The 15539-nt window shown below is 48.4% G+C and overlaps 1 protein-coding gene across 1 annotated transcript in view; it reads right to left on the minus strand.

Annotated features, from left to right (window-relative positions):
- The window catches only part of ARFGEF2 (ARF guanine nucleotide exchange factor 2), a 66557-nt gene that overhangs the window by 9638 nt on the left and 41380 nt on the right, over positions 1-15539 (minus strand). The window contains exons 23-34 of the mRNA XM_075571277.1: positions 14343-14442; positions 11154-11194; positions 10744-10913; positions 10021-10172; positions 9758-9930; positions 8987-9147; positions 8464-8594; positions 8185-8314; positions 7535-7670; positions 7117-7255; positions 6639-6693; positions 1102-1216 (exon numbers count right to left, since the gene is read on the minus strand). Coding sequence (XP_075427392.1) covers positions 1102-1216; positions 6639-6693; positions 7117-7255; positions 7535-7670; positions 8185-8314; positions 8464-8594; positions 8987-9147; positions 9758-9930; positions 10021-10172; positions 10744-10913; positions 11154-11194; positions 14343-14442 — 1503 coding nt within the window. The remainder of the gene's footprint in view (positions 1-1101; positions 1217-6638; positions 6694-7116; positions 7256-7534; positions 7671-8184; positions 8315-8463; positions 8595-8986; positions 9148-9757; positions 9931-10020; positions 10173-10743; positions 10914-11153; positions 11195-14342; positions 14443-15539) is intronic.

A 15539-nucleotide genomic window follows, 5' to 3' on the forward strand; every position in this document is an offset into this window, starting at 1 on the left:
ATAGTACCCACATTCGAGACACTTGTGAAGCTCGCTGGACCCCATGTACACTAAAAGAGCCGTAAGATTTAAACCAGAAACCCCCACCCAAAATTATTTATCTTAAAAGAACTGGGGGGCTGCCGGAGCTAATCTGAGGTCTCCCCCCCCCCCCCGGCCTCCATGGACCCACTAGTCTCCAAAACACAGTATATAGTCTGAATATTTTTTATTTTATGAAAAAAGTTAAAATATGGCCGCTGGTTGATCAATATAAAGTTGCAACATCAAATTCCGATGAGACACAACGTTCGATTTGCTGCCGAAGAGAACCTGTCCCCATGGACATGGTCAGGAGACCATGGATCCGCTCCAGGAGACCCCACGGCTAAGTAAAGGAGGTGGGGTTGAAGGGCAAAACTGCCAAATATTAATTTTAGATATACTTTGAGTCCAGCTTCAAACGTTAGGATTCTGTTAGGGCTACCATGCTTTGTTCCTCTAACAATTAGGCAATCACAAACATTACTGTTATACCCAATAGAACAGCACAATATGCAGCAGCTCGTTACCAACAAGATACAACAAATCGAGTCACATTAATACGATGTCAATAAAAACAAATGGTCTTCTATGCTTGAAAACATGGAATCCAATACTTGGCTGCTTTTACCTGTGAAATGGCCGATAAACACTACAAATAAGCTGCTTCATATTTGTATAGGCATTAAAAACACATCAAATATGAATGTTTTTCTAAACATCGCCACTATTCTGCTCAACGTTAAAGGAAGATCGAAATACAGAGTCTTGAGCATTTGTGTCAAAAGTTGACATGCTTATCTAAAAAAATGATTGAGTGAAAGAGGCGAGAGCTCAGAAGTAGGGGAACACGTGTGTGTGTGTGTGTGTGTGTCAGTGAGTGTGTGTCAGTGAGTGTGTGTCAGTGAGTGTGTGTGTGTCAGTGAGTGTGTGTGTGTCAGTGAGTGTGTGTGTGTGTGTGTGTGTCAGTGTGAGTGTGTGTCAGTGTGAGTGTGTGTGTGTCAGTGTGGTGTGTGTGGTGTGTGTGTGTGTGTGTGTGTGTGTGGTGTGTGTGTGGTGTGTGTGTAATGAAGGACTTACTCTCGTGTGATTTTCCTTTCCAGTTTTCCTCTGTCGTATTGGACAGCTGACTGTGCGCTCTCTCTGAAGGATTTCTATCCATACTGCTCACGGACTGGTGATCGATATCTAGATCCTGTGATGACACGTGGCGTAGAGAAAACTATGAGTCCACATATTTTTATTTAAAAAAAATGTTTTACCAGGAAGTATTACATTCAGAGTTCTCTCGGTTTCAAGTATGTCCTGAGCACAGAGGTATGATGCATACAGCCCCTGTAAGCCTAGAAACCAAATCCACAAGATCATATATAGTGTCACAAAGAGTATTGTGTCAAAAAGAGCACTACAAGGAGTGTGACCTCATGTATAGAACAAAAGACAAGAATCCCCAGTGCTACATCAAATATGACATATTATATAGTTATATACTTATCGGCAGTGCTTGACAAATCACCCAAAAATCTACTCGCCGAACCAAAAAATCTACTCGCCACCTAGTCCCGCCTCTAGTCCCGCCCCCAACCCCGCCTCTAATCCCGCCCCCAGCCCCGCATTTAAAAAAACCCATAAATGAAATAAATTTAATACATTTCTAGTAAGAACATTCGTTTTTGACATAAGTTTATTTATTGTATTACATTATACTACAATTAGTCCTTGTTTTGTGTGTGTGTATGTGTGTGTATAAATGTCGAATCTAGAAAAAAAAGCCAGATGTGAATGACTAGTTTCCTGCACCCCTTAACTAGTGCCTGGATGCCCCCGCTTCAGAATGTTTAAAGCAGCAATCCCACCTGGGATCTTACCTGATCCGCAGACCCTCAATGTCCAGGTACCTCATTCCCACAATGTTATACATTGGAGGGGATGTGTTCCCTATGTGTCTTCTGGGTTACGGGGGATTCCAATGTCTTCTGTGTGAAGCTTGAGTCAGATCTGGAAGAAAGCAGTATAGGTTATTTCGGTGTAGTATAGGCAGTTAAGATATACAGGGTAAATAAAATATCCAGATCCAGATTTTGAGACAGAGAGAGGGTGAGACAGAGAGAGGGTGAGACAGAGAGAGGGTGAGACAGAGAGAGGGTGAGACAGAGAGAGGGTGAGACAGAGAGAGGGTGAGACAGAGAGAGAGAGAGAGGGTGAGAGAGAGACGGAGAGAGGGTGAGAGAGAGACGGAGAGAGGGTGAGAGAGAGACGGAGAGAGGGTGAGAGAGAGACGGAGAGAGGGTGAGAGAGAGACGGAGAGAGGGTGAGAGAGAGACGGAGAGAGGGTGAGAGAGGACGGAGAGAGGGTGAGAGAGAGACCGAGAGAGGGTGAGAGAGAGACGGAGAGAGGGTGAGAGAGAGGGAGAGAGGGTGAGAGGGAGAGAGAGAGGGAGAGACAGAGGGAGAGAGAGAGGGTGAGAGACGGAGAGAGGGTGACTGTGGGGGGATGGGGTGACTGGGTGGGGTGATGGGAGACTGGGTGGGGTGATGGGGTGACTGGGTGGGGTGATGGGGTGACTGGGTGGGGTGATGGGGTGACTGGGTGGGTGATTGGGTGGGGTGACTGGGTGGGTGATTGGGTGGGGTGACTGGGTGGGTGATTGGGTGGGGTGACTGGGTGGGTGATTGGGTGGGGATTACTGACTGACTGGGTGGGGATTACTGACTGTCTGACTGGGTGGGGTGACTGGGCAGGGGGGTGGGATGACTGACTGGGTGGGGGGTGACTGACTGGGTGGGGGGGTATGACTGACTGACTGGGTGGGGGGGTTATGACTGACTGGGTGGGGGGGGTTATGACTGACTGGGTGGGGGGGTATGTTTGACTTGGTGGGGGGGGGTATGATTGACTGGGTGGGGGGGTATGACTGGGTGGGGGTATGACTGACTGGGTGGGGGGGTTATGACTGACTGGGTGGGGGGGGTTATGACTGACTGGGTGGGGGGGTATGTTTGACTTGGTGGGGGGGGGTATGATTGACTGGGTGGGGGGGTATGACTGGGTGGGGGGTATGACTGACTGGGTGGGGGGGTTATGACTGACTGGGTGGGGGGGTATGACTGACTGGGTGGGGGGGTATGACTGACTGGGTGGGGGGTATGACTGACTGGGTGGGGGGTATGACTGACTGAGGGGGTATGACTGACTGGGTGGGGGGGGTATGACTTACTGGGTGGGGGGGTATGACTGACTGGGTGGGGGGTATGACTGACTGGGTGGGGGGTATGACTGACTGAGGGGGTATGACTGACTGGGTGGGGGGGGTATGACTTACTGGGTGGGGGGGTATGACTGACTGGGGGGGTATGACTGACTGGGTGGGGGGGTATGTTTGACTTGGTGGGGGGGGTATGATTGACTGGGTGGGCGGGGTATGACTGACTGGGTGGGGGGTATGACTGACTGGGTGGGGGGGGTTATGACTGACTGGTTGGGGGGGTATGACTGACTGGGTGGGGGGGTATGACTGACTGGGTGGGGGGTATGACTGACTGAGGGGGTATGACTGACTGGGTGGGGGGGGGTATGACTTACTGGGTGGGGGGGTATGACTGACTGGGGGGGTATGACTGACTGGGTGGGGGGGAGTATGACTGACTGGGTGGGGGGGAGTATGACTGACTGGGTGGGGTGGGGGGATGACTGACTGGGTGGGATGGGGGGATGACTGGGTGGGATGGGGGGATGACTGACTGGGTGGGATGGGGGGATGACTGACTGAGTGGGGTGGGGGGATGACTGACTGGGTGGGGGGATGACTGACTGGGTGGGGTGATGACTGGGTGGGGTGGGGGGATGACTGACTGGGTGGGGTGGGGGGATGACTGACTGGGTGGGGTGGGGGGTACCTTTGGTGTCCTACACGTTCACACACACACACACACACACACACACACACACACACACACACACACACACACACACACACACACACACACACACACACACACACACACACACACACACACCACTCTCTCTCATACATACACACACACACTCTCATACACACACACTCTGTGGAACCGGAGGGCAAGCGGGACAGGGGGGGGAAATCCCCTGCCCCGCGCGAGCAGCCACGGGGACAGGAGCGGAGACCAAAGGGGAAGCAGGTTTGGGGGGGGGAACATTCCCCGCTGTCATCTCCTGCCCCACGCGAGCAGCCACGGGGACAGGAGCGGGACAGGAGCGGAACCGGAGGACAAGCGGGACGGGGGAGTGGGTGGGGGGGAAATCCCCTGCCGTCATCTCCTGCCCCGCGCGAGCAGCCACGGGGACAGGAGCGGAGACTGAGGGGATGAGAAGGGAAGCGCGAGCAGGAGACAGGGACCGCGCACGCGAGGAGCAGCCATTACTTACCCCTGCAGAGAAGGGCTCCATTCCGCGTCACGACCGCGTCACGGCCAATCAGCCAGGAAAATATTTTGTTTTGTTATTTATTTATTTTTTTAAATTTGTGGGGGGGTGGGGAAGCGGAGACAGCCACGGGGACCGAGGGGAACACCCCTGCTGGCATCGGGAGCAGCCACTGGCACTGGGGGAAAGCGGGGACCGTAGGGCAACCGGGACGGGGGAACATCGCCCACTGTCATCTCCTGCCCCGCGCGAGCAGCCACAGGGACAGGAGCAGAACCGGAGGGCAAGCGGGGCAGGGGGGGGGGGGGGGGAGATGGGGGGAGAAATCCCCTGCTGTCATCTCTTGCCCGACAGGAGCGGAGACTGGAGGGGATGAGGAGGGAAGCGCGGGCAGGAGACGGAGACGGACCGCGCGCGCGAGGAGAAGCCATTACCCCTGCAGAGAAGGGCTCCATTCCGCGTCACGACCAATTGGCCAATCAGCCAGGAGGATATTTTTTTTGTTATTTTTTTTTTTTAATTTTTTTAAAATTTGCGCAGAGCAGGGGGGAAAAGTAGCTGGCCACGGGCCAATTTCCGTTCGCACCTGGCGAGTGGGCGACCGGGTTTGTCGAGCACTGCTTATCGGTATAGCTTCTCATAAGCAAAGGTCATTAAGTTCAATTATTTGGTCAAAGTATTTTAAGCCTAAAACCACTTCACGGTACGGCCTCTCTGGTCCCAACACTGCTGTGCCTACAACTATATAACTATATCATTGGTCTAGTTGGATGTAGCACTGGAGCTTTTTGTCGTTGGTGCTACACAGCTATGATGACAATGGTGCTTAGTGTCAGGACAACGAGAGTTCCGAAACAAGATTTCATTAGCAGGTGGGAACTATTGTTTGACGACTCTTATCCTACCATGTTCTAACTGGGATTGTCCTGCTGTAACTTGTCCTACAGCAGCTAGATGCTGCACTGCATGTGGCATTACAGAATATATCCCTTATATTTATAGATATCAGAACTGTTCAACTTTGCATCTTCAACAAAGATAAAATACTCAGTTTTTTCACGTCATCCACATGTTCACACTTGCTTCGTACAGTAGAGGATTTTTGCCACTTTACGGACCATAAAACTTAAAATAAAGTCCCGAGATGCAACAATTGACAATCTAATGCAGGGGTGCTCAACTCCAGTTCTCAAGCTTCTCCACGTCAGGTTTTAAGGACAACCCTGCTTCAGCACAGGTGGCTCAATCAGTCCCAGCTACAGCATAGTTGAGCCTCTGATTGAGCCACCTGTGCCGAAGTTAGGATATGCTGAAAACCAGACCTGTTGGTGGGGGTGAGGGGGGCGGGGGTGAGGACTGGAGTTGAGCACCACTGATCTAATGTATGCATCACCTTCCATTTCTAACACACATAATTGTACTTGAGACTTTTTCACTTAGTCGCCTCTTTGTGATATCGTGGAAGGAATATTTTACTCATCCCGTCTGCACGGCAGGCTCCAAAAAGGGAATTATCATTATTATTATTATTAGCAGGTGGGAAAAAGAAGCCCCTATTGCATGTGCGGTCCTTCCCTGTGCTGGAGAAGAGATTAGTCCCATTTAAAAAAGGTCTGAATTATTCTCCGGCACAGGTAGGACCAATTCATAGTATTTTGGTGATGGCGATCACACAAGAGATTAAAAAAACAGGGGTGCGCAAACTGGTTGCAGGAGCCCCGCGCTCTTCCCCAAGCCATTTAAATTAAATGTCAGGTGACTTACCGGGATTCAGAGGCTTGGTGTGACATGTCGCCATGGCAATGCGGCGTCAAATGACGCTGCGGAGTAATGTGACGGCACGACCCCACGGTGTCATTTGACACCGGTTACCATGGCAACGCGGCGATGTGACGTCACAAGACCCCGGCAAAAGAAGTAAGGGGTGTGCGAGCACTGGGGGAGCAGCTCAAATAGTTTGCGCGCCCCTGGAATAAACCATTATCCAGACTTCATCACATCCAGAAGACTTCAAGTGGTGTGTTTGTGTCCAGCTAGCATCTCATTGGTCTAATTTTAATTATGTAACAAAGTCTTTGGGAGGGACATTATAAACTAAGCCAGTATGTGAATGGTTTGAGACCTGCAATATGCACTATTAAGTGTCCTAACACTTGTCAACTTACCACAAGCCGTTAGTATGAACACCTCGGTATATTATAGATAAATTACTTACGTAACGTTTCTCTGAAGTTTCCTCCTCCCTCCCAGATGGTCTCCAAGTTAATAAACTGAAAAATACAAATTCAGACCTGGTTACTACAAACATTTAAAAGGGTTACAGCAGGGGTGCTCAACTCCAGTCCTCAAGCCCGCCCCCCCACCCCCTCAAACAGGCCAGGTTCTTAAGATATCCCTGCTTCAGCGCAAGTGGCTCGAACAGTCCCAGCTTCAGTACAGGTGGCTCGATCAGAGGCTGAGTCCTTGACTGAGCCACCTCTGCTGAAGCTGGGATATCCTGAAAACCTGACCTGTTGGGGGGCTTGAAAACTAAAGTTGAGCACCCCTGGTTTTCAGCACAAACCAACAGAGCTTACAGTGCAGAACATTCAAGAACGGTGCAATGAAGATGCAAACACTGACAAACTCCAACTAATGTAAGCAATATAAGAAGAAAATCTGAGCCAGAAAGATCCTGGTTCCCTGAAACTTACACACTGGGAATGGTGGTTCTGAAGATTTCCAGCATACAATTACATGTCTGATCCCAAACCTCAGGGCTAAATTTTTCTCCATTTAGGATAACCAGGTTTTCTAAACAATTGGTACCCGATCGTGCCAGCTGCTCATTATCTGTAATGCCAAAGAAAACCACAGGCGTCAATGAGCCGCATGCGAATTATGGTACGCACACAAAAAACTATTTACTGTATATACTTTATGTAGGGACTGAACGCCCCAGTTGAATTAATTCGCTAAACGTAACGTTTGTATTGAGTTTCCTGTTGTAGGCTTGTTTCTTACTAAACCCCAGTTTGATATACAAATATACAATATTGGGTTTACTGCAGAAACAATTTATCTTCATAAGAAGTACCTGCATATTTGAGTGTTATACAAGTACACACATACCTTGTTTTACACACCAATGTAACTGTGTGAAGATATCAGAAAGAAGAACGCTATTTAATGCTTCATAGAACTGTGTAAATACATCACAAATCGCATAAAGTGCATGGTTACACGTAGTCGTCATCCATTCAGACTTCTGAAACAAAAATAGAACACCGGATGTGACTTCTAAATTAGAAAACCGAGTTGAGTCATCATTGCAGATTAGATATCAGAACAGCAAATGTTGGATAAATGTGTGAATTACAAGGCGATGATCCTCTAGTTTGGCTACTTTCAGTAGAAATGGGCATGAGAAGTTCTGCATGCCGCTGGACAGCTGACCCCTTTATGGTCGGACTTCAGCACTGCAGACTGGTAGCAGTTATGTTTACAGGCTGCACCTAGGCGGAGTACAATATCTGGTGGCTTGTTCCCCCAGCTCCGTGGATGAGAATGTGGCGGTTCAGATGGACAATTTACACAGTGATGTAAACATGGCACTGGATAAAGAAGCACTCAGTTAGGCATTTCCGACTGACCACTGATCAAGTTATTAACCCATTCAGTGACATAAGGGCATTTCACAGGGACATGGCTGGTATTAATCAGTGTTTGGGCAGAACCCTATTTTAATGCCTGTTCTATGTCCTGCTATGTGCGCGTCTCACCTCCGTCTGCTGCTCAGGAAGTTTCATGTTGTCAAAAATTCTGAAAACAATCCGGAAAAGGTCGTGCCACCAATGGTTTTCAAAGGTCTGTCCATAACTTTTCATAATTTCAAACATCACAGTGAGACCTCTGGGACAAACCGAGCGAGAGAACAATACAGTTACAGGATGCAAGAAGTAAGGTAAGCGATGCAAGAGGTGAGCAATGCATTTCTGTATCTGCTGGTGCAGACTGCACCTCCTATATTTAACCCAATAAGATCAAACTGCTTCGCTTACCTTGTTCGCACATCTAGTTTGCACCGGTTAATAATACATGAAAGCTCAAATAAAACAGGAAACCAGCCTCTGACCCAGACCCGGTCACCAGGTGCTACGGTCATATCATCGCTGGTGTATTCCCGCAGAGCCTGAAACATATTGAGCGGAAAGGGAGGTTGTGGGGATTAAAGTAGCAAAAACAGGTGACACATACATACATACATACATACATATATATTATTGTTTTTTTTTAAATAAATAATTTCTGTAGTGTTAGATATGATTTATAGTGGCTGTTTTTTAATTTTTGTATTATTCAACTCTTAATACCATTTTTATTGAGTTTATAAGTATATTCCCCTACTTCAGCACAGGTGGCTCAATCAGTTGCTCAGTTAAAGACTGAGCAACCTGTGCTGAAGCAGGGATATCCTGAAACCTGACCGGTTGGTGGCCTTTGAAGACAGGAGTTGCCCACCCCATCTAAGAGTATTATTCAATATTTCTATAAGAAATTGAGGAAATAAAATGCACTACATACCTGTGGCTTTTCGGAGACGTACTTTGCACAATAACGTATGAGCCGTATTGCTTCCATGCTGGTATCCGGGAAAGCAGCATTGCAGGCAAATTCAGACAAACATTTCACCGCATCCTGAAAGGAGTCGATGGCTGCAGGGAAGTGATGCTGAAATACATTTGCTGGGAGGGGAGAGGGGATTACATTATTTTCTATGTTATCACGGCTATTGAATCCTATGGAGAATCAGAGATATTGTGCATTATGAACCAGTGCAATAACCCTTGCTACATCTGAACCCAATTAATAACCACACTATTAAATACAACTTTGCATTTTACTTGGAGGCATGTGACAGTTTTGCAATGTAACTATGGAACCCTTTAAATCAGACTGCGTTGTTCAAAGCATCACTGTGGTAATCCTAGTTTTAGATGCACGTGATCAAGGCCCGTTGCAGAAACTGGCAACCAATGGACTTAAGCCCATCACAGATCGGGTCTGTGGCTGTCTCACTGTTGAAAGACAGCACCATTACAGCCAGTCCAAAACCGAAAGGTTTGGCGGTACAAACAATATTACTTAAAACATAGATCATCAGAAGGAACTTATGCTCAGTCACGTCTGACCCTCCCATCGCATTAAATCCGATATGGGAAAGGTCAAGCATGATCTCTCAGTCTGCAAAGAAACAGTAGGTCGGCAATGATCCAACTGTTTCCTCATGGTGGAGAAAGTCACTGAAATTATCAATTCTGCGACAACGGTATAATAAATGAAGAAGATACTCACTAACAATATGGCCAACGGTTTGGAAAGTCAGCTCCACGATATTCCCATTGTTGTCCGAGGCTGCTTGGTAAAACACTGCAAAAATATTCTTCCACCCTGAGCGAATGTTACCAGCCTGGGTGTTTACCATCTGCGCAATACAACGTATTACCATATCGCGAATCGTGGGCGATCTTCAATTATACAAACACAAGAACAGATGTTAAACCGTGAATTCTTACGTACCTGGATACATAGAAGGTAACCCACCTAAACCTGCACACCTGTTTTTCTTCATAATGTGTTCAAAGGGCCTTAAGAAATCCTTTTGGAAGCGGAAGTTGGCCAACTCATCCTTTTCAAGGAACTTCATGGAGAGTTGTCGGAGAGAATCGACCGCAAAGATAGCCACATCTTCATTGGGATTGCAGCCAACCTGGTACAACACAAGTGGGTTTGTGAAAACATATTGTGGTATTTCCACATCATCTCGTCTTTTTTTTTTTTTACTTGTACATTTTCAGGCTTAATTTGTCAAACACGTTTCCAAAGATTTATTTTTCCAAACAGACATGTAGAGCCTTATTTACTAAACAGTGTTGCTACCTTCCAGCGCCCGCAGGCACCTTACAGCCCGTACACGTGTCTTATGGCTCAGAACCACTTTAGTAAATACGGTCCTGTAATGTATTGCTCTAGAATTAGCGTAATAAAGTGGTCTCCTTCATTCAGAACCTGAAATGCTCCACAGACTGAACGGACCTGGGCTCTTCCATCAATAATTAAGACAATAAAAGCAAATCAGTGTTGGTTCTCTGAACTAAATCTCTTTCTGGAACCTATAAAACTCTGTGTTTACAAATGGTATTCCCATGCACAACAAGAAGGACTCATTGTTAATGTGAAAGATACAGAGTGCATATCTAGTCTGATACTGTATGCACAGGACACAAGAAAGCAGTGATAAGAGGAAACAATGGGAGCTCCGGGGCAGGGGGAGCAAGCACCTTGTTGAAGTGGTCTCCGATCACTTGCCATATTCTTGACCACTGCAACCGGATTCGATTCATGTTGTAGTAAGAGATCTCTACAATCTTCTGCAAGCTGAACATGCGCGGATGATGCGACGACGCAAGCTCGTCCATAGAAACTGCGCACAGCCACCGGACAAAGTCAACTGGATGAGAAATAAGAGGAAGGTCTCCGATTGGAACAATTCATTTCAGGACCTCTACGAATCAGGGGGAAAGTTGGGCAATCTTGAGTAAAAAAAAAAAACTGCCCGAGATACATCACAAAGAAACGCCACTGATTTTATTGGGATTTTTTGTGCGATATATTTTCAGTGCCGTTTTGTTCCCCTAGAACGGCACATTTGCCTTGATTTAGTCCATATACTTAAATATTGTACACATACCGATGGCATTTCCGTCCAGCCTGGTTGATCCAGTAAATATCCTGCGAAATAAACAGATAAATACTGAGGGGAGATTCACTGACCCCCAGCACGGGTTATCCCAGGGACGCTGAACTCACTGACCCCCAGCACAGGTTATCCCAGGGACGCTCAACTCACTGACCCCCAGCACGGGTTATCCCAGGGACGCTGAACTCACTGACCCCCAGCACGGGTTATCCCAGGGACGCTCAACTCACTGACCCCCAGCACGGGTTATCCCAGGGACGCTCAACTCACTGACCCCCAGCACGGGTTATCCCAGGGACGCTGAACTCACTGACCCCCAGCACGGGTTATCCCAGGGACGCTCAACTCACTGACCCCCAGCACGGGTTATCCCAGGGACGCTGAACTCACTGACCCCCAGCACGGGTTATCCCAGGGACGCTGAACTCACTGACCCCCAGCACAGGTTATCCCAGGGACGCTCAACTCACTGACCCCCAGCACGGGTTATCCCAGGGACGCTGAACTCACTGACCCCCAGCACGGATTATCCCAGGGACGCTCAACTCACTGACCCCCAGCACGGGTTATCCCAGGGACGCTGAACTCACTGACCCCCAGCACGGGTTATCCCAGGGACGCTGAACTCACTGACCCCCAGCACGGGTTATCCCAGGGACGCTGAACTCACTGACCCCCAGCACAGGTTATCCCAGGGACGCTCAACTCACTGACCCCCAGCACGGGTTATCCCAGGGACGCTGAACTCACTGACCCCCAGCACGGGTTATCCCAGGGACACTCAACTCACTGACCCCCAGCACGGGTTATCCCAGGGACGCTGAACTCACTGACCCCCAGCACGGGTTATCCCAGGGACGCTGAACTCACTGACCCCCAGCACGGGTTATCCCAGGGACGCTGAACTCACTGACCCCCAGCACGGGTTATCCCAGGGACGCTGAACTCACTGACCCCCAGCACGGGTTATCCCAGGGACGCTGAACTCACTGACCCCCAGCACGGGTTATCCCAGGGACGCTGAACTCACTGACCCCCAGCACGGGTTATCCCAGGGACACAACTCACTGACCCCCAGCACAGGTTATCCCAGGGTCGCTCAGCTCACTGACCCCCAGCACGGGTTATCCCAGGGACGCTGAACTCACTGACCCCCAGCACAGGTTATCCCAGGGACGCTGAACTCACTGACCCCCAGCACGGGTTATCCCAGGGACACAACTCACTGACCCCCAGCACAGGTTATCCCAGGGACGCTCAACTCACTGACCCCCAGCACGGGTTATCCCAGGGACGCTCAACTCACTGACCCCCAGCACGGGTTATCCCAGGGACACAACTCACTGACCCCCAGCACGGGTTATCCCAGGGACGCTCAACTCACTGACCCCCAGCACGGGTTATCCCAGGGACGCTGAACTCACTGACCCCCAGCACGGGTTATCCCAGGGACGCTGAACTCACTGACCCCCAGCACGGGTTATCCCAGGGACGCTGAACTCACTGACCCCCAGCACGGGTTATCCCAGGGACGCTGAACTCACTGACCCCCAGCACGGGTTATCCCAGGGTCACAACTCACTGACCCCCAGCACGGGTTATCCCAGGGACGCCCAACTCACTGACCCCCAGCACGGGTTATCCCAGGGACGCTGAACTCACTGACCCCCAGCACGGGTTATCCCAGGGACGCTGAACTCACTGACCCCCAGCACGGGTTATCCCAGGGACGCTGAACTCACTGACCCCCAGCACGGGTTATCCCAGGGACGCTGAACTCACTGACCCCCAGCACGGGTTATCCCAGGGACGCTGAACTCACTGACCCCCAGCACGGGTTATCCCAGGGACAGTCAACACCAGTCCTAAAGGGCCACCAACAGGTCAGATTTTCAGAATATCCCAGCTTCAGCTCAATCAGAGGCTCAATCGTAGACTGAGCCGTCTGTGCTGAAGCAGCGACTGATTGAGCCACCTTTGCTGAAGCTGGGACATCCTGAAAACCTGACCTGTTGGTGGCCCTTGAGGACTGGAGTTGAGCACTCCCTGGGTTACATAAATCCCAGATAACGTGGTACCCGGTGCATTCACCTGTACTGGAGTTTAGTAAATACCCCCCCTTTAAACGTGCATATTTATGCTGCGACGATCTAAAAAGCAATTAGTTATTTATCTCATCATAATATTATTGCTCATCAACTTTTAGGGACTGAAATGTAAAACCTTCCATTGGCCAACTAAGCAGTCCAATATCTAAACGTACATATGAAACCAAAATCGGCATCATCCTTTTAATATGAATGAGCCATGAAGTTTTTTGGATGATTTAACCCCTACGCGCCAAGAGGGGCCAGAAACAGCGTGACAGTGAAGGGGTTAAGGCAAACACATACTCCACTATTCATTATTCCATTAAAGACATTTTAATATTTGGCATTCTCCTAGGAAATCTCACTTCATTCCTTTTTATTATGTTTCATAAGAAAGTTAATGACTTATTCCATATAGCGCTTTTCTCCCAACGGGACACACAGTGCGTCACAATCACAGTACAGCGCGCGGTACGCAGCACCTAGGGATGTTACACACAGTAAACTAAACTAACTGGTGTTCGTGGCGTGAAATTAATGTGAATATAACCGTGCAATAAACCCAGTGAATATAGATAGACACGGATATCACTTATACTCCAGCTCCATGGAACGTGGTCTTCCCACGTGGCTCGTCCTTGAAAACCTCACGTAGAAAAGAAAGCCCAGAAGGAGCCACGTTGGAGGATCATGTTCCACGGAGCTGCAGTATACGTGTATTTTGCGGTCTGGGTTACCGCAGGCGTTTAGGCTGCATCCGAGTCTGCTCGCAAAATATCAATTTTATTTGTTTGCGCCTTATTTTGTTAACTTTAAATCATATTAGACACGGTGCCTGCCCCGCAGAGCTTACAATCTATGATTTTGGTGCCTGAGGCACAGGGAGATATAAGTGACGTGTGCAAGGCCACAAGGAGCTGACACCGGGAATTGAACCCGGGTCCCCTGATTCAAGCACAATGTCGTTATCAGAGTCTTAACTCACTGAAACGCTGTATCAGATAATGCAGCAAACTGTGCTACTCTCTGGTCTTCTCTCAGGTGGTTAAACAGATACCCCAAGGTCCCATAAGGGTCTCCATGAACCTACCTGTCCACAGCAACTACGACACTCTGCGAGCTGGTTTCGCCGACAGATTCCTGAATGCTGGCCATCTGCTTCTTATCGACTCCTCCACCAACAAATGTACCTACAAGAGAACATATACCGTGTCCATCACACCAACAAACGTGTGTACAAGAGAACATATACCGTATCCATCACACCAACAAACGTGTGTACAAAAGAACATATACCGTATCCATCACACCAACAAACGTGTGTACAAGAGAACATATACCGTATCCATCACACCAACAAACGTGTGTACAAGAGAACATATACCGTATCCATCACACCAACAAATGTACCTACAAGAGAACATATACCGTATCCATCACACCAACAAATGTACCTACAAGAGAACATATACCGTGTCCATCACACCAACAAATGTACCTACAAGAGAACATATACCGTCTCTATCACACCAACAAAACGTGTGTAAAAGAGAATATATACCGTGTCTATCACACCAACAAACGTGTGTACAAGAGAACATATACCGTGTCTATCACACCAACAAAACGTGTGTAAAAGAGAATATATACAATGTCTATGAGAGCAGTGTATTGCAAAGGGTTATATAGCCCAGACACACATTGTGGACAGTCTGTAGTGACCGAATGTCATAAATGGCCGAAAAATGCTAAAGATAAAATCCATGTAGTTATTGTTACAGATTCACAGTCCCAACTTGCAAACAATTTAAGTTGTCAGGCGAAGGTTACAAGATGCAACCAGTTGTATATACACACCAGAGAACAGTATGTGGTAAAAGTCAGAACCAGTTTCCTACACCGTGCAATCTGCAGTTTATTGCAAGAACAGTTCAGCAGCGGGACATCCAAGCACATTTTTACGTGAAACATTATAAATCAGTAAAAGCATGGGAACTGTCCCGTGTTATCCCCTCTTTACTGTCTCCAGACTATCGCCTCTCTCATAATACTTCCTCTAAAAACTCTGTCATGTGAAGAAGTCTTGATGTTGGAAGTAGCATACGTGGTGCACGCTTTAGTAATGGAAAACCAATAAAATAAATCTAGTAAAGAGTACCCAAGCATTTAATAGACTGTGGTAATGTCCCAAGAGAACTGCCAGAGAGGCCAACTTAACATTGCAGTGTACAGCTGCCCCATATGGCTGATAAAGGTGCAATTCCACGTACATGGCCAGGAAACTGTG

The sequence above is a fragment of the Ascaphus truei genome, chromosome 15 (genome assembly GCF_040206685.1).
Source record: "Ascaphus truei isolate aAscTru1 chromosome 15, aAscTru1.hap1, whole genome shotgun sequence".
Classification (NCBI taxonomy): Eukaryota; Metazoa; Chordata; class Amphibia; order Anura; family Ascaphidae; genus Ascaphus; species Ascaphus truei.